General features: G+C 36.1%; 1 protein-coding gene across 3 annotated transcripts in view; it reads left to right on the top strand.

Annotated features, from left to right (window-relative positions):
* The window catches only part of CDH7 (cadherin 7), a 140,440-nt gene that overhangs the window by 67,829 nt on the left and 51,975 nt on the right, over positions 1–20,636 (top strand). For all 3 annotated transcript variants that reach the window (XM_043889448.1, XM_043889449.1, XM_043889447.1), the window contains 3 exons: positions 2,400–2,519; positions 9,973–10,140; positions 12,478–12,665. In XM_043889448.1, the coding sequence (XP_043745383.1) occupies positions 2,400–2,519; positions 9,973–10,140; positions 12,478–12,665 (476 nt within the window). The remainder of the gene's footprint in view (positions 1–2,399; positions 2,520–9,972; positions 10,141–12,477; positions 12,666–20,636) is intronic.

The raw sequence follows: 20,636 nt of genomic DNA, 5'->3' as shown, positions 1-20,636 counted from the left end.
CATTATTTTGGGACTGTGACTCTGGCTGCTAAAGAAATACAAACTGAAAATGAACCAAGGGTGCTTGAGGTCAGGAAAAGTTCTGAACCACAGTGGCAGCAGCTGCCTATAATTATCTTTTGTGTAAACATTCTTTGACCAAACAGGCTTATTCACACCCTCTCAATACCACCCACACCTTCAGAATGCTTCCTGCTGCTCTCATTTAATGACAGAAACAACAACAGCTATGAGGACAGCAACAATCACAAGATTTGGGAGGTTTTAGAGAAAAGAGCAGGCACATTGTCCTCCCCGAAGGAAGTAGTAATGTTTAGAGAAACAGGTTTTGAGGTGTGTGTAAGCAATTCAGTTCAATGCTGCAATTCTCCTGGGCATTTTTGGTGGGCTTGATAAGGCTTTCCTTTCCTAAGTAGAAGATTGCGGTGCAAATTGGCTTAATGGGAGCTTTTTGTTCTAGCGGTTGAATAATGCACTGTAATTTTAGTTCCACTGGACCACTCTGATATCAAACAATATGACTATTATACACATGTGTAAGTTATTTTAGCTATTTGATCGATTCCAGCAGGCTCAGGACTTTTTAGAAAATGATTTTCAAATGTCTTCAGAATTTATTTGACACTGAGAGAGTTCACTGGATTAAATATCCAAACTTGAGCTAAGCACAGGAAATGCTTATATACAACATATCCTATGGATTTATCATGATTCTGTTTATCAAAGTGTTTACTTGTAACTAAATAGTTATAGTAGCCACTAAATAGTGTGGTATATGCAACACAAGGCTTCTGTGTTTATTATTCAGGGCTATCTTTTTTTTTTGTTCATTGTATACTAACAAATAATAAGATTTGAGACCCTCATAGTCCACTAGGATTGCTTATTTGTTGCCAGAAAGGCATAGATAAGCACAAGAATGGGTGTGTGTGTCGGTGTGACTGAATGTGTGTGTAAATTATTTAATGAACACTTCAGAAAAATAATATATACAACAAAATTTACTGAGGTATAGGTTTCATTATTTTGTTGCAAGTTGTTTTCCAGTGAAGTAGGAAGTGGGTACTTAGACATATCACCAGAGTAAATATTGCTGTGAAGATGGTGAATTATAGAGGAAATTGAGAATATCATTCATTGATCCTAACATTTTAAGATAGTCAAAATCTAGTTGTTAAAAAGATTTTTAAATATACATTATTCACCATGTGGTCCTGCCAAGCAGCCACATGGCACAATCTCCTAAGTCTACCAAATAAAAAAGATAAAACTTCAGAATTTAAAAAATGACTCTCACAATTTTTACCCAATTTGAAAGGAAATGAAATCAGTTAGGGAAATCATAATGTGGAAAAGAGAAAAGATTTGTAGTAAGATCAGCATTTAATGACTTATTTAAGGAATTTCGAAAGGAAGATCTACATAGGAATAGATCTAAAACAGATGTTAGATGAAAAATGCTGTGTTTTCAAGAATTTGTTAGAAAGCAACTTGAGCCTTGAAAGAATACATAAAAAAGGGAGTTGTCCCATGCCCATCAACTAGGACATAAATGTTAAAATAGCCTGTGCTTACATATTTAAGCTAAGCAAATGTGGGTAGCTAATATTTTAAGATGAGATTCCAAGTGGAGATAAAAAACAACAGATCACACTAAATGCTTTCTATCTGGAATAAGGAAATGCATAGTAAAAGGAAGAAGCAATATGACATTCTGTCATACAAAACGTAGAAAAGCAACCAATGTTGTGATTTTTCAAGTTATCATGCTTTTTCTCCTTTGGGAGGGTTTGGTTTCAGTGTTCATTTCATGCTTTTGTTATGAGTCAATTAGTGAAAACAAATGAAAAAAACTACTGAGAGAGTTAAATACCAGTTAAATACCAGTTAACTGTACCAATCTAATATTCTTTATGAACTCACTCCGTTACTGAGGTTTCCGTTTCTGTCGCTATAGCAGTTGGGTTGCCCCATGATTTGAGGGTCAAGGTGCTAGAATCTGTCATGCTGCTTTTTTAGACTGTGATTGAGACTTAGAGATTGCTCTTGATAAAAAACTTGCTACTAGACCTTGATGGATGAGATGCCTAAAAGTCGAGTCCCACCCAATTCTGAGAATATATCCCTGTCTAACTTGGCATTGTCAGTCCTATTTTTTTTAACCAACATCTTTTCGTATCCCTTAAGTATTTCTGAGGAATTATCATTTATCATCTTTTGGAGTTTGTCTTAGACAGAAAAATGTATCCATTTTTCACATACCTGAGAAAAAGAAAAATGAACACAGGAAAGCATCTTTATATCTTTACGCTAATGTAGCATCTTTAGCGTTTGGTAATTTTTCTTGTTTTATTGCATTTGGGAGTTTTTAATTCATTGGTTTTTGGATTGTCATGTAGGGACCTCAGTGGTACAGGTGACAGCGACGGATGCTGACGATCCTACATATGGCAACAGCGCTCGAGTGGTCTACAGCATCCTTCAGGGTCAGCCATACTTCTCAGTGGAGCCCAAAACAGGTAAAAATTGACACGCGACTCTCCTTGTAAAGTCGTTATTTCTTTCTTGGCATAGAATTAATAATAGTTATTTTGGTTCAGTGTAGTTGAAACTGATGACACTCTATTTTTATTGTGCATTTTTCAAAATGTGTACCATGGTAATACACAGCATGTTATTTATAGAGCCATCAACACCTTTTAAAAATATTTTACTACATTATCAAAATTTCTATCAAAATTAAGCAAAATATTAGATATTGAAAAGTTTTTCAGCTGCTGTCTCTTGACTTGATAAGAAAACGTTGAATATTTACCTCTGCAATGTTTCGATTTGTTTTCTTTAATTAACTCACATAGGAATTACACACAGTAGAAATTTAAATCTTCAGCAAAATCTCCCTGCCATGCAGTAGAATATATAGTGTTACAGCTTCTCCTTCCAGAGGCTGGCTTTCTCAGGGAAATTAGTTGAAACATAACAATTAGGATGATGATCTGCTAAATCAAAAACTAAATTAAATGACTTTTTTTCATTTTAGAAGAAAAAAAATATGGGTTGCAAAACTGCCTGGATAGAAAATGCGGTTGTTTGGCTAGATGTTCTGTTTCGCTTTGAAGATGAAATGGTTTACATTCAGTAAGGCTATAATTTGGAGCACTGTTTTCTTTGTTATAAAATAATATTTTATCTATTACGCTTCTCTGGCTATTGGTACAGGGCAGCATGGGTGGGTGTGAACCCTTGCTTTTATTCACCACTGAAAAAAATCCAAAATTTCTCTGTATTTTAGTAATTTTGTCTTTATCATGGAGAAGAATGCCTCCTCAAATATCCAAGTTTATGATCTTGAATCACTGATGATACTTATGATCCTAAAATACTTACGATCCTAAAATATTCATATTTTAATGCCATTCACCACCCTGTTTTCCATATTATAAAAAATGGCAGTATTCATTCATTCTCAAATCACTGTGTGGGGAGTACATATTTTAAATATGTTTTGAGAATGACAGCTATAATGTACAAAAACAGACAGATTCAAGGCCAGTTCATCGTTCATTAGAATGTCCACAGAGGCCACATTGCGTGTTTTATACCAGTGTCGTGATGAAGTTTGGAAGCTGCCTGAAGAGTCTGACAGAGGAGTAATACTTCTGATTGAGCAAGTATTGAAGGGGAAGTAAATGAAAGTCTCTGCTTTATGATCTGAATCCTGTGAATGTAAAGTTGTGCTCGTGGCTGATTTAATGATAGATCTGAGAACCTCAATTCAGACACCCACCTGTTCCCTTATATATCTACTCTGAAGCCTAGAAAGACATTGACAAGTCTCTGACAATTTGCTCACAAATTATATACCTCTCGCGTTACATAACTGGTCCAAAACTAGCTTGTACTAATCCTAAGGGCTAAATATTTTGCTGCTACTAGTGACTGGCTTGTGATTTTAGCTTTGTGTAAGATAATAGGTGTCCCATAGGCTCTGTGTAGGTAAAACCTCCCCTGTGGGCAACTGGACAGTAGTCTGTATCCTGACATCACATGAGTAGAACTTCAAACTTCATTTTAACTTTCAGTCTCAAGGATCGCGTATTAGAGGAGATGAGCTTTTTGTTTAGTTTTGTTTTGTTAGAGTTTTTAATGGTCTAGTCATGGTAATCATTGGGACTTCTGTTTCTCTAGTCATCAGTGCAGAGATATTAGAGGACTATAGAGAATGCATTTTTCCCCCCAAAATTCTGTTTTTCTGACAAAAATGAATGGAAATTTTTCATGAATTACATATACAAAGAGCCACGTAGAGTTTGAGGTAGTCTTCCTGAGTTGATGTATGATCCTTATCTTTGTGAGAAATAGCATTCTTTTCCACATCTTTCGATATCAGCATTTTTGAGAAGCATGTAAAACTTTTGACATGAAAAACGCTGAAAATATGCTGGATCAATATTATGTAAAATAGGCCTAGGAAATCACTATTAAATGTATCTCTGAAAGTTTAACTTTTTTCTTTTTTAAAAAAGGAATATTAGTAATATTAATAATATCCATTACTTTTTATTAATCACATATCATTAACTTAGCCTGAGTAAAATTTCTGAGCATGTAATTCTTCTGTAGCTCTACTTACAGGTCAGATGACCAGAGGGTAAGTGTGTTTTCTACCTTAATTTCCCTGTCCACAAAACAAGAATGTGAATAGCTGCAAAAAACAATGTTGACAGTTCAACAAGCAAAGAGAACGGACCTTGGAACAAGATGATGTAGCCTTAAAAGGGCCATTCAGCTTCCCATCACCTGTCTTCATAATGGCCCCCAATTTACTGGGAGATTAAGGATTATTCTAGTATGTTTATCTACTCTAAAACCTGAAAGCAAATAGGTCACATTTTTCAATGTGACAGGATTGGCTACATGGTGTGCTGTTTGAAATGAAACTGCAGGCTTCCTGTTCTAACATTAGTAAGATTTCCAGTGCCATCAGGAGAGCAGAATCCAAACACAGGGCCAGTGGGACTGCACAGAACACCAAAGCTGTAGGCCTTGGGAAATGGGTGGAGAGTTAAATATCAAATATCACTTAGGAGTTCTTTGTTAAACTTGGAGGTGTTTAACTGCATCATGCATTGCCTGCGTCCTTGTTCTGTCCTAGTTTTAGGTAAGTACTACAGTCATAACAGCGTGCTTCCCTCATAGCTCAGTTGGTAAGGAATCCGCCTGCAGTGCAGGAGACCCCAGTTCGATTCCCGGGTCAGGAAGATCCCCTGGAGAAGGGACAGGCTACCCACTCCGGTATTCTTGGGCTTCCTTGTGGCTCAGCTGGTAAAGAATCTGCCTGCAATGTGGGAGACCTGAGTTCAAACCCTGGGTTGGGAAGATCCCCTGGAGAAGGGAAAGGCTACCCACTCTAGTAGTCTGACCTGGAGAATTCCATGGACTGTATAGTCCCTGCTGTTGCAAAAAGAGTCGGACACGACTAAGCGACTTTCACTTTCACAGTCGTAACTCAGCGCTCCTTCCACCCTCGTGGGTGTTCTGTCCTGTGTCCTGGCTCGCGGTGTGGAGGAGCCTCCGCGCTGTGAGGGCTTTCTGAGGATGTCCGCTCACAGCTTACGGCAGTCCCTTCCTCAGTGCTTTCTGCTTCATGTGATGCCAGCTCTGAAATCCTTTGATGTTCCAGAACCTTCCGTCTTCACTACTGTTGGCTCTTCTCCGTCTTTTTATGGTTCTATTAAATGCTTCCATGAGTTTGACAAGCTCCAGGAGTTGGTGATGGACAGAGAAGCCTGGCGTGCCCCAGTCCCTGGGGTTGCAAAGAGGCGGACACAACTAAGTAACAGAACCGATAGGCTTCACTTACAGGGAGGGAAACCAAATAATACAAGTCGTAAACAGAAAATCTAGGGAAAAAAACCCACAAATTTATTAGGCAGAGATTTACCTGAACATCTAATGTATATTGAACCCACACAACATGAAAAGCCCAGCCCCATGTTACCGGGCTTATGTGGTTGCCTAGATTCCTGAGACTAACCCAGAGCTTGACTGAGTAGGCTGCATGCATCTGTAATTGTTTGGTTCCCTAAACTGGGGCAGACTTCAGAAGTGGCTCTTGTCTGTTACATGTAGTACACATACAAATTCTTAAGGAAATTCCATGACAATATGCTTGAAAGAAAGTTGGTGGCTGGTAGGACATTAGAAAATCATCTGAAAATTTATTCCCAGACTAAAATCTCGCCAGTTGTTGAAAAATGGCAGTGATAAATTTGCTTCACACATAATACATTTTGTGAACATCAGTTATAAATATAAAAGTAAATGAGAAATTATTATTCAGAAAGCCAAAATCTGGGCCAGTCTCTTTTTCTAAAGAGATGCAGGGTATATTCTTTTCATCATAAATGGCTTAAAATTATTGATTATTAAAACAATGCTATTATCTCCCATGAAAGCCTCATAGAACTGTAAGGCTATGACTAGACAAGACTGGCTTTTACCACTTTAGGAACACAGCATAAACAATTTTCTCTGTGAGTGTGTGTGTCTATATAATATTCACCAAAATGCAGATCCTGTCCAGTTTATGAGAATTATTTTCCAAATATGGACAGCTTAGACTCAAAAGTAAAAAGCTCGCAAAAGCCATAGAACTAGAAATCTATTATGTTTGAATATTCTTATTTAACTTCAATTCTCACCTAGTTATTTCTCTCTTGTAAAAAAAAATGTTTAATAATTGAGGTATTTGGAAATTACCTTTGCCCCCTGCATTTCTTTGCAAACTCAGTGATGATTTTTTGCTTTGGAAAAGTGTTATTTATAGGATCACTTGTAAAGAGACAATTAGAAGTGTGAAAAATAAGTGAGTAACTTTGACTACCAGACTTCTCCCCTGATAATTCTGTTTTCTTTCATATAATACCACTGAGCAAAACCATGAGAAGATAAGGCAGCTGTGTTTTCTTTGCTGGTTAATTGAGATGCTATGGACCTTTCTCCATTATAATAGCTGTGCAGGATGCAAACTCATTTAAACATACTGAGAAATTAAAAATGAAAACGGGGTAGGAAATTGTTTTAGAATTTCATTAGTATTTTATCATCTGTATGAAACACTATTAATTATGTGTTTAATGTGAAACATGCTCTTAAATATCATCTTATGAAATGCATTATCAAATATTCAAGATTGTCAATGCTTAATTTATTTTAAAAATATTATAAATAAATACAGTTATGATAGGAAGAAAGAAGAAGAGAAAGAAAAATGGTAAGAAAAGGAAGAAAAGTAAGGAAGACATAGAGAAGTAGAGATGTGTAAGTCCCAGGACTCTTGGAGATTGTTAAGCTTGGTTAACAGTGAGTCTTATTGAGGTCAATATTCAATGTCTTAAATTTTAGAGTTAAGGGAAGTATTGAAGAACAGACATGAAATATTCATAGAATCATTATGGTTCTAAGAAGAATATCTACATCTCAGACAGTTTTCAGTGAACCAAATGGGTATATGACTCTGCTTTTTCTGATGATGATTGTGATATTTTAGAGATTCTCTGTAAGCAGTGTGCACATAACCAAAAGAGTTCAGCGGAGTTAAAGTGACCTTGTATCGCTGTGGTTATAGCAGAAGCGTCCAGTGTAGTGTATTAGAACAAGTGATTGTTAAAACAGCAGTGACAATACCTCGCCTGTGTGCTAAGTAGCTTCAGTCCTGTCCAACTCTTTGTGACCCCTGTACTATAGCCCACCAGGCTCCTCTGTGCATGGGACTTCTCCAGGCAGGAATAGTGGAGTGGGTTGCCGTTCCCTACTCCAGGGGATATTCCTAACCCAGGGATTGGACCCACATCTCTTATGTCTCCTGAATTGGCAGGTGGCAATAGATGGCCTACTCAAATGTAATTTAAATGCTTAAAATATTGATGTGTTGTAGGTGTATGTGTGTATATATGTGTATGTGTGTGTTTGTATTTGATAGGTACGGCTCAGAACTAAACAGAAATGTGGCTTCTTAAGACAGTATGAGTGTTATTTAACTAGGAATCTTAACATACTGGAACCAATAACATATTGTTTAAATTATTCTTCAATTATTAAAAGATATTTTCATCTCTTTCCCACTGCTAGAGTAGTTACCAAACTGTAGGATATTGTGATGAATAGGGCAGACCAAGTATAGTATAATACAGGCTTGTAACATACTTAGGGCTGAAATATACACAGACCATTATTATATGTGTCTGTTGAAGAGTCAGCATTTAAATAATTTAAATTGGCAACTTTTAAAAACGTTTTATAAATTTGGAAGGTATAAAGACATTTTTATGCCAAACATGCAGAAAAAAGAATGTTTATTCCAATTTGTTTACAATCATTTTCTTCCTAAAGAACCATCCTCTATCAGACAGCCCAGTTTTGCTCCTGAGAAGTCCATGATACCAGAGTTCCTGTCCCTCAGGTCTGAGTCATGGGAGATTTAAATTCTGACTTAAATTCTAAAAGTTAGAATCTTTTAACAAAGTAGATTGATGCACAAAAGAGTTCCAGTTGTGTAGGTAAGACATTATCAGAAATGATGAAAGTACAAGAAATGATTAAGTAGGATTCTAGCCTCCTTACTGTATCTAATTAGCAAAGATGACCTGCTGTTTCTAGTTTCAAGATCTGTATAGAGCAATATCGAATAGATGCGTTTTCATTTGTTATGATCTCTGTGTGCGTATACTGAGTCCTCTCTGCGACCCCAGGGGCCGTAGCCCACCAGGCTCCTCTGTCCTTGGAATTCTCCAGGCAGGAATACTGGAGTGGGTTGCCATGCCCTTCTCCAGGGGATCTTCCAGACCCAAGGATTGAACCTAAATCTCCCTCATTGCGGACAGATTCTTTACCATCTGAGCCACCAGGGAAGCCCAAGTATATTATATTAAGTATATTATTATTTTATATACATGTGTGCCTGCTCAGTTGCTAGGTAGTGTCTGACTCTTGGCGAGCCTCTGAAATGTAGCCGGCCTGGCTCCACTGTTGGTGGAATTTTCCAAGCAAGAATACTGGAGTGGGTGGCCATTTCCTCCTCCAGGAGATCTTCCTGACCCAGGGATTGAACCCATGTCTACTGCATTGGCAGGTGGATTCTTTACCAGTGGGTGACCATAGCCAAACTAAATTTTATCTCATAATTATTCTATTGTCTCATATATTTATATAATAATTGGTTATTAATATAAAACCACTAATTTACTGCAGCAGTGATTGTTGTTCAAGCTTTCTTATCAAACAGCATGGAGTTCTGAAGTCAGTTTATTATAGCTCTGAAGTCTTCAAGGCTCTCCTTATTAAATGCAATTTATTAGACAGAAACAGCAAAGCACATTGATGTTTTTAGTATCTTGATTTTCATGAACACAGTCACTCTCATCGTTAATACTTTTTCTCAGGTTTTTATACTAACAGACACAACCTAAAGTCATCCAGTAACATAGTTTGGAATGGTGTTTTGTTTGTTAAACATAAATGACACATTCTTTCATTTAGAGAATATGTAGTTACTTTGCTGGGAGAGTAGTAGGGACAATAGCTGAAAGGGTTTATGGTGATTTCACGTCACTGGGAATTAAGATGTTGGAGAGGGTGAGAGAGAAAAAGATTCATAGTCATATATTTTACAGGCAACTGCCCAGTCTTCTAGAGTAGATTTTATTTAAGCTGGTATTTTTGAGTCATATTTCCATAAAACCTAGAGATAATGCTCTCCACCCTGGTCTTCTACATTACAGTGATTTCTGTGTTTTGTAATGTTTATATAGCTGTTATATTTTTTTGGACTTTAATATGTTTTAAAGTTATTAAAAGTAAACAAAACAGCAGGAGGCAACGACTCGAGCTATTTCTACCTATATCAGTGTTCTTCACTAGTATAAATGCAGCGATTCATGATGCGTTTTACTGGGATTTGAAATTTTTCAGGAGTCATCAAGACCGCCCTTCCAAACATGGATAGAGAGGCTAAAGACCAGTATTTGCTTGTTATTCAGGCAAAGGATATGGTTGGTCAAAACGGAGGGCTCTCTGGAACCACCTCGGTCACCGTGACCCTCACTGATGTCAACGACAACCCTCCTCGCTTTCCTCGAAGTAAGCTGTTCTGAGGCATGTGGCGGGCATGCTCGCTTTCCTTTCCAGATTATAGGAATGTCTTTAAAAAGGAATTTTCCTAAATATGTCTCAAATAGTTAATCTCAATTACATTCTCCCCCAATTTTATTTTATCAGGGACTTGATTTTTAATTCAGTAATATGAAATAATAAAGGTATTGGAAGCAAATAAGAGCAATTATACCTTGTATTCTGTCTTAAATGTATTTTTTTTCTTTTGGTTCACTTTGAATACTAGACAGTTATTAAGTTTGTTTATGTATTACTCTTTTTTAGCCAAAGACATGCTGCTCTTTACATTCTGTAAGCTCTGAGGTTTTTTCCAATTATAAATAGTAACATTCAAATACACTTCATAAATTCTATATACTAGAAGTACTGCTTTATTTTGTAAAGATTAAAAAGTACTGAACTTTCTCATTCTGCACTTTTTTTTAACCAGTTCATGAACCTTGAACATTGCTTTTGCTATCTACCACATCTTTTTTATGCAAACATTCAGTGTTTCTAAAGAAACCAGTCCAAAGAACCAGAAAACCATATTCCCTCAGTTTAGTTCCTTTGAGCAATGTGACATTTTCTTTAACCAAGTAAAAGGAAAAAAAAGAAAATTTTTCTTAGATAGAGGTGTCCTAATTGTAAAAAAAAAAAAAAAAAAAGGCATTTCATCTTATTCTCTCAATTGTCCTTTTTTTCTTTTTTGTAAGTATATGTGGTATTCTTTTGAAAACTCAAGAAAGTAAGAAGAATCGTGTAGACTACAGTATCCTTAAATGCCTTTCTGAGAGGCTTATGTCTAACAAGGACACTTTCTCGGGAGATATGACTGTCACCATGTTTTCCTTCAAACACTGCTTCTTTAGATGTTTTATTCTTATTTTACATATTTTTGATATTTATGTTATTGTAAAACAGACATTTTGATACCTCCTGGCAAAATAAAGTTATCCTAAGTTTAGCATTAAAAAAACCCCAAAGAATCTAGCCTTAATTGTGTTCTTAATTGCTTACAATGGGGGAAGAGAGGAAGACAAGAATAAACAAAACAATGTGATTATATTTGGCTCGTAAAAGAATTAGCTGTTTCTTTTCTTTAACTAGAGAAATAAGAATTGACACAGATATTTTGGGATTTCAGTTGTCATGGTTTGATAAGACAGAGCATGAGTTTTCTAGCTTATTAAACACTCTCTTACTAAAGTGAAGAAAGCCAAAAATATATCATTAACTTTTTCATTTTGACTGGGATTTTCTTTGTCTACCCTTTAGTTACTATTGTAAGCTTGAAATTTTTGGATTTTCCTAAGAAACTTATAAATATGTGGCAGGGGTCACTCAAAAATGATGTTGTGATCATTTTTTAAAAATCAGTTAACAAAATGTATAGAATTGCAAACACCAAGGGTTCTTAGTCTAGCATGTAGTACCTTCATTTGGATACAATTTGCTTCCTCTGTTTCTCTCAAAGAGTTTCCTTTCTTTTTTCTTCATAAGAAAGTGCAAATGCATCACAGTTAGCAGCCAAAAGGAAATGGAAAAGGGTGAGGAAGCAGGAGAAAGTAGATGATTAGAGGGAAGTGTTGAAGGGGCATTTCCTGCTTTCAAAGGGTTCTTCACCGGCCTCCCAAGCTGGTTTTCTTTCTTTTTTTTTGAGTTGAGGGATGGTGAAGAGTTTTTACAAAAGAAAGTTTGAAAAAGTTACTCTTCCTTTTTTGCTTCTCTTTCTTCCTGTTCAAATAACATAGTCTCTGCTCTTGTACTGTTATATGCCCCAACTGAGTTTAATGTACAAGTCATAACTATTGCCTTTTATCAACTTCCTTTTCCAGTTTTCTGAAACTTTTTCAGTAAAAGATACTATTGTGGAAATTCCAGCATTAAGTAATGAGAACTAGTTAGGCTCATTTTTTGCCCATTTGAAGTCTAAGCTATACTATTTTAATTTTAAAATATTTATATATATTAATTGCATATTAATTATCTATAGTCAAGTCTCAATGTTAATTCTGTTTACAATTTAAATTTTATTTTTGTCATTAAAGGTAAGTATATTTCTCACCACTAGAAATACTGGTATGGAATACTTCTTATGCTTTTCCCCAGGCTGTCTTTGACATATTGATTATTATGTAATCATTTCCTTGGATTTTTTAAAGCTGTATGAAACTTGCCATTTGTCTCATATTGCCTTATCATCTTATTTTATAAAGACATAAAAGCAAATTAAGCAAAGAGGGTTCAAGATAGCCAGATAATTAAATTTTATTGGTTAGTTTGGTATAAGGTTTTGTTCATTTCTTCTTCTTCATTTCACAGGGTCGTACCAATATAACGTCCCAGAATCATTGCCAGTGGCTTCCGTTGTGGCCAGAATTAGAGCTGCTGATGCAGATATAGGAGCTAATGCTGAAATGGATTACAAAATTGTGGATGGTGATGGATTAGGGATTTTCAAGATTGCCGTTGACAAAGATACACAGGAAGGAATCATTACTATACAGAAGGTAATATTTTCTTTGTTTTTATTTCTTGTGAGGATGATATCATAGAGGATTACTGAAAAGCCATATCTGCTTTGATGGAATAATGTAGTAGACACATTGAATGGGAGCATAGAACCATTGTTATTTTATGTTTAGGGGTTAAAAGCTACTCATTTAGTTACAAGTGTTAGCATTGTAGAGAAAAAATTGGGTAACATTTGTAATTAAAGTCTATCAGTTCTATTCTCTGAGTAAACCCACAGCCCTTATCCATAGCTCTGTAACAGTAGGACTTAACTGGCAAATATGCTATTTAAAGTGATCTACTTGAAGACATGAATATTCTTCTTTGTTGACTAATAATGAAACCCTAAAATCAGCGAAACGGGCTTCCTAGGTGGTTCAGTGGTAAAGAATATGCCAGGCAATGTAGGAGACAAAGGAGATGCAGATTTGATCCCCGATACCCTGGAGGTGGAAATGGCAACCCACTCCAGTATTCTTGCCTGGAAAATCCCATGGACAGAGGAGCCTGGCAGGCTACAGTCCATGGGGCCACAAGAGTCAGACATGATTTAGCAACTAAACCACCAGCTGTATTATCAGCTATTCTTTTTTAATATTTATACTAATTAAAGTACTTGAAAAATTTATACAGAGCATGGAAAATTCGTGAAACCTATCATAAAAAAATTAGTGCAAAGGAGATTTTTAAAAATCATTATAATCCAAAATAAAGACTATTTGCAAATTAGCTTCCAACTCTAATTAGATTTGGGGTAAAATAAGCTCCCTCTTTTCGGTATAGACATGATCTTTGACAAACGTTTAAAAAAATAAGTCAAAAGAAATTGTTTCAGAATATAATAATATTTTCTCAAATGTGTGAAACACTAAAAATTAAAGCATATGTGAAAATGCCTACACTCAAGACTCTGGGATTCTATGCTAGTGTGACAATCCAGGTGTATAATTGTGTAATCAACATCCCCCAATAATTAACACACATCAACAAAGAAAGTTATGTTTTAGTTGTTACAGGAAAACATATGTTTGATTTCAGGCCAATGGGCAAAACATTTCTGCAATTATTTCCAGTGGACAGCTGCTGTTTTAGCTCAGCTGGTGACAATCTGTGTAAAAAAGTTTTAATAACTAGGATAGGCCAACTGTTGGTAAATGTTTTATTTGTTGTCTTAAATGAAAGGAATGCACTAGAATGCAGTGCTGTTCAAAGATTTCAAAGACTCATCTGAAACCAATCTGCTCATATTCAAGAAATTTTAAATATATATCGGAATTGTTTTATTGAATACATACATGTATTTCATATATCATGTTAAGATAGCATAAATCATTGAAGAAATAAACACAAATACATGTATTTGATATGAGATATTTCAGTAATAGAAAAATTTTATACTCAATTTCTTAATATCTAGAAGTTTCAGAGAATTGTTTTTTTTTTTTTTTTAAAAACCTATAAGAAAACTGTACAAAAATGCATTTAATCTCACAGCATAATATTCATGGAAAAATAAGGTAAGACTTACTGATAACTTACAATGATATAAAAGTAACCGATAGTTAATACTACTGTTCTAGATAGTGGTTAGTATCTGCTAGGATTCATTTTGGGTAATTTAAAGGCTTCATCTTAACTTGCCTTCTCAACATCTCATGAAGGTATTTAGTACAATGAACATATGGAATCATTATAAAATGTGGAACAAAAGAATGAACAGATAATGTTTGGTATTTCCAAATTATAGAATCTTGTGCATCATCAAAATGATGTGATATTTTCTTACTGTATTAGCTAATACAAGAAATGATTATGTAAAATATTACATAAAAAGCAGTATCCAAAATTTTATAGACCCTTTGTTACAAATTTTTTTTCATTTTTATAGAATACAGGATTGCAGGAGAACATTAAAATGTTAACCATAACTGTTTCTGGATCTTCACTAATTTTCAATATATATATGCATTAGTTATAATTATAATATTATTAGGCTTATAAGAATATTAAGTAGCCAAATCAAAATATGTTTAATTGACAGCACTTTGTGATCTATTTTGAGTATTGATAAAAATTATTTTCTAAATGCAGACATATATCACAGAGATGTCAGATAGTGGGCTAAAATGTAGTATATCGTTGAGCTGTCTAAGGTATTAAAAAAGACATTATCTTCTGCCTAATGAATTAAGACTCAAAAACATTCCAAATTCTATAAGCATTTAGATTAATGGATTTTTTATTTTTGATACAGAAGATTTCCTACCCATGCACAGTCAACTGAGTAATGTTTTATACCTAATAAATGCCCAATAATTGATAAGGATTTATCAATTCATCATATGAGAAGTTAGCTAAATGCTTCAATAATTTCTTATGCTAAATATGGAATCAAAATTGTGTTATTTTTAGTTTAAATTATTGACAACTAAAAATGAGTTTTATTTACTCCAATGGCTTCTAATATATGAATATTGTCTAATTTTTATTAGACAATTTTTGTTAGTCTAATTTTTTTTACTGTTTCTTCTCCTTAGTTTTCTGATGTAATGTCAGTGATTGTCTTTGAATAATTAAGCACATTCGGTGTACAGGATAATCTTGAGAAATAATGATGGTAGAACATTTTGCAGCTTTACCATTGTGGCATAGATAACCAGTAAAATATTTAATATTTAATAAAGAGAATCTTGTTCATTTTGAACTCCATAAAGTGTAGAACCAGGTCAATCGTCTAGATATCAAGGGTCAAGAATTCATATTTAGGTTAAATTCAGAGCTTCTTAAAAAAAATCCCTTGAGAACTCAGGTGTTGACTGCTAACATGATGTTATGTGTCATATTGGGTCTAGTAAAACAGTGTATAGAAACATTAATGTAGACTACAAAATGAGTAATGGTGTATTGCTCGAGATGGTTGGTTAAGCTTGCTCTGCTTTACTAATGGGAAAGATTGATCTGATGTGGGTTTTCCACATCTTATTGGGATAAAACGATTATGTTCAGAAAGCAAAATAGTCTTCAGTAACAGATAATATGAGACTAAACTGTATAGTTTTGTGACATTGTAATGACTGTTAACTCGTTATAAGAGAATGTATGTGTATTAAGACAGGGTATCCGAAGCCTTGTATATGAAAAAACTAAAATTTAAATAGATAGACCTATAGTGTTTATAATATGCAGGTAATATCCACATAGAAATAATCGGCAGTAATCATCTCTTAGTTTTCTTCATGCTAAAGATCTTTAGCATTAGCAAATGTTGCTTGATGCGGCTTTGCTTGTGACTCAACCTGCCAATGCAGGAGACACCAGTTTGATCCTTGGGTAAGAAAGATCCCTGGAGAAGGAAATGGAAACCCACTCTACTATTCTTGCCTGGGAAATCCCATGGACAGAGGAGCCTGGCAGGCTTCAGTTCAGTCACTCAGTTGTGTCTGACTCTCTGTGACCCCATGGACTGCAGCACGTCAGGCCTCCCTGTCCATCACCAACTCTCAGAGTTTACCCAAACTCATGTACATCGAGTTAGTCATGCCGTCAAACCATCTCATCCTTTGTCGCCCCCTTCTCCTCTAGCCTTCATTCTTTCCCAGCATCAGGGTCTTTTCAAATGAGTCAGCTCTTCGCGTCAGGTGGCCAAAGTATTGGAGTTTCAGCTTCAACATTACTCCTTCCAATGAACATTCACAACTGATTTCCTTTAGGATGGGCTGGTTGGATCTCCTTGCAGTCCAAGGGACTCTCAAAAGTCTTCTCCAACACCGCAGTTCAAAAGCATCAATTCTTCAGCGCTCAGCTTTCTTTATAGTCCAACTCTCACATCCATACATGACTACTGGAAAAACCATAGCCTTGACTAGACAGACCTTTGTTGGCAAAGTAATGTCTCTGCTTTTTAATAAGCTGTCTAGCTTGGTCATAACTTTTCTTCCAAGGAGTAAGAGTCTTTTTATTTCATGGCTGCAGTCACCATCTGCAGTGATTTTGGAACCCAAAAAAATAAAGTCTGGGGTTGTAAAAGAGTCGAACAAGACTTAGTGACTAAATAGCAACAGCGTTGCTTCACATTTTCCTCCTACCCTCTTTCTCCACACAGTTCTGCATAAATAATAGATAATCAGGGTAATTACCTGGTATACATCAAACTAATTTTTATTTCCAAAGCTCCCTCCACCCACAAATTCCTTTTTAAAAATTATAATTTTCACTGTCTGCTAATGCATTCTAATGCCTAACCAACCCAACACAGAGTTCTTACCAATACTGAAATAAACAAATGTAAAACATGGCTCCTCTAAAAGTTAATTATAAACAGTGGAAATTGTATATTTACTTTGCACGTCAAGCTTAGTGATCAGCAAACTTGTTTCACTTGACAAAATTGCTTATGGTATTATATATTAATCTAGTTTTTAGAGGAAAAACTATGAAGTCATAATTCTTTTTTCACTTTGAGCAGTTATTTATTCAAAAATGCAATTCACTTTTTCTGTGCAGTGACTACACCTAACACTGTAGCTCAGCATTAGTTTTGCATTAATCCAGGCCTTCTCCTTTCTCAAAACCTCAAATAAAGCTCATATTCTGACTGCTTTCTTGGACATTAGAGAGCTATTTTTGGACCCCCTAGAATTATTCAGACTCATGTTTGCTAGATGCATGTCCCACTACTCCTAGTTTTATGCAATGGTCTGGAGTAGACACTAAGCCACTTAATTCCTAGAAGCAACATCAATTTTCTTCTGGGTCTTTGAATATTTCCTTCTGCTGTTGGACTCTTCTGGGCTCAGCCACCCCTGCGCACTTATTCTTCCTCATCTTTCAAGACTGGAAATCGCTCCCATTCTTCCTTCTTTAAACCAAATAGGTAAACAGAGGTTGTAAAATTGTCTGTACAACAATTTGTCTTTCTAGTTCAAGGAAGGGTGTATGTGCACATATGCTTTTCACTGTTGGGCAGTGGTCTAGTAAAAATGTAATACAGTAGGCTTTTTTTTTTTTTTTAATTTTTTTGTAGATGTTAGCTATGGTCACAATGATTTGGGTAAATAGCCAAGGTCCTATAGAAGTGCCCAAGTGAGCCCAGGCCCCATCTGCCGGCCAACTGGTCAGTCCCTGCTAGTCACTCAAAGATTTGAACATGAACTGAGGAAGAAGCTGCACAGTGGATCAGTAGTGTTATTCTGCAGGTAAACGGGAAAGGGGGCTTTCTTATGGAGGTAACCACCTGTGCAGAGGTTCGTGTCCGACTCTTTGCCACCCTGTGGACTGTAGCCCACCAGGCTCCTCTGTCCATGGGATTCTCCAGGCAAGAACACTGGAGTGGGTTGCTATTTCCTTCTCCAGGGAATCTTCCCGACCCAGGGATCGAACCTGGGTCTCCCGCATCACAGGTAGATGCTTTACCCTCTGAGCCACCACGGAAGCCCATATCATATGAGATAGAGGATATCATATGGCATGTTAAGCTCAAAGAGCAAAAGTAGGGCCGGTTTCCTGGAGTACGGTGTGGAAGGGGGTGTTGGTACCAGATGAAGCGTAGTATATGTGAAAGGGCGTCTTTATGCCTCTTTTGCAAGGACCCTGTTACATATGTACAATGCTTTGCAAACAATGGCTTATAAATAATAAAGGGTATTTTACTTTTAGCTATGATAAAATACACTCTGGAGTAGAAAGTTATATGTTCTGATTTCTCTTGAACCCTTATTATTGGGACTGTCATTCTAATTCATTGAGCATTTCTCTTCTTTTCAAAGCTCTGAATTGTAATGATATTTATTTAAACATTTATTTAAAATGTTACCACTTTTCCTGGCCTGTCAAGTAGCACACTTTTTTTATTTTTTAATTTTCTTTAAATTTAAATCCTTGAAGTTTCTCTAGTCTTGTCCTTTCTTGATCCAGAATAGATCTGGTGTATGTTTGTTTGTTTCTATTCTCTTTGACATTCCCCTGAGATTCGTTATCACTGCTTCACTCCAAAACTATTTTTTTATTGTTTCTGAGCTCACAATCTGAATTTTAGTTTTTTAATTTTTAAATCTAACCTTTTAAAATTATTTTTTAGAAATTGCTATTCAAAACTCAACACCATTTTATTTTTCATTATTCTAGCTAGTTTGTAAAGAAGCTACTTTACTATAAAGTATTTTATACCTTCAGTTCAGTCGCTCAGTCATGTCCGACTCTGCAACCCCATCAACTGCAGCACGCTAGGCCTCCCTGTCCATCACCAACTCCTGGAGTCCACCCAAACCCATGTCCATTGAGTTGGTGATATCATCCAACCATCTCATCCTCTGTCGTCCCCTTCTCTGCCTGGCCTCAATCTTTCCCAGCATCTGGGTCTTTTCCAATGAGTCAGCTCTTCGCATCAGGTGGCCAAAGTATTGGAGTTTCAGCTTCAACATCAGTCCTTCCAGTGAACACCCAGGACTGATCTTTAGGATGGACTGGTTGGGTCTCCTTGCAAGCCAAGGGACTCTCAAGAGTCTTCTCCATACCACAGTTCAAAAGCATCAATTTTTCGGTGCTCAGCTTTCTTCATAGTCCATCTCTCACATTCATACATGACCACTGGAAAAACCATAGCCTTGACCAGATGGACCTTTGTTGACAAAGTAATACCTTATATAGTATAAATACTTTATATAGTATAAAATAGTACTTTACTATTAAGACAGAGTGGTACAACAAATTGAAAGGAAGTGGTAAAATAGCCATTGATAAAGTTATATATTTAGAAAACTCTAAAAGAATGTATTGAAAAAGTATTAGAATTCAGGAGAGCTTTTACTAATGAGAACTACAAAGTGAAGTGAAGTGAACTCTCTCAGTGTCCGACTCTTTGCGACCCCATGGACTATAGCCCACCAGGCTCCTCTGTCCATGGGATTCTCCAGGCAAGAATACTGGAGTGGGTTGCCATTTCCTTCTCCAGGGGATCTTCCCGACCCAGGGATCAAACCCAGGTCTCCTGCATTGCAGGCAGACGCTTTAACCTCTGAGCCAGTAGCTTCATTATAGTTCATGAGAAGAGGTGTATGAACTCTTGTCTTCAATCCAACCACATGGATTTAACCATCTAGGGACTACATGTGGAGTATCCATCCTTCTTGTCTGTATCCCTAACCCTTCTGTGTTATTTTTTATTATTTTTTAAAATTTTATAAACTGTGAGCAGTGTGAGCTCACAAAGGCAGTCTTTACTCCCAAATCCAAGTGATTTTCCATCATGAAAGTGAAAGTGTCCTACTCTTTGCAACCCCATGGACGACTGTACAGACCATGGAATTCTCCAGGCCAGAATTCTGGAGTGGGTAGCCTTTCCCTTCTCTAGGGGATCTTCCCGACCCAGGGATCAAACCCAGGTCTCCCACATTGCAGGCTGATTCTTTTCCATCATGACACCAACACTATTTTGGCTCTCAATTTCAGAAGAGTATATTATGTTTTTTTGTTTTTAACTAAAGTCACTCTGTCTTTGGAGTGGTTTTCTCAGAATAAAGGAAGTCTCTTAAGATATGCTGATTCCTTCTGCCAAGAAATAGCAATTGTTTATGGCCCTCAAGGACAGGATTTTGATTTTCAGTTTTCCTTACCAAGATTTCAGTAAAGTGGGGGTGTATATTCTGTTCTAGGTAAAATATTTCCAGAGCCACCTCAGAGTGATCAGAGTCTGAGAAAACAATTGAGTCCCATAAATTCACTGTTTTTTTCATGACCAGATAATAGTAGAATCATTTCTGAAATTTAGAATAGATTTCTGAATCTGAGTCACAAAAGCATTCTGACTAAAACCAAGAAATTCTGAAAGAAGACAAAGCTTTCTTCCATTATTCTCAGAATATCTTAAGATTTTCAGAGATAAATAAGAGAATGTTGTGGGCAATCCATTAAAAAATGATCATTTGTTGAAAAGTTTTCCAGGCTCTCCTAACTTTAGGAAAACATTTACA

Source organism: Cervus elaphus, chromosome 27 (genome assembly GCF_910594005.1).
Source record: "Cervus elaphus chromosome 27, mCerEla1.1, whole genome shotgun sequence".
Taxonomy (NCBI): domain Eukaryota; kingdom Metazoa; phylum Chordata; class Mammalia; order Artiodactyla; family Cervidae; genus Cervus; species Cervus elaphus.
The sequence above is the reverse complement of the archived record's forward strand: the minus strand, read 5'-3'. Positions and strand labels throughout refer to the sequence as shown.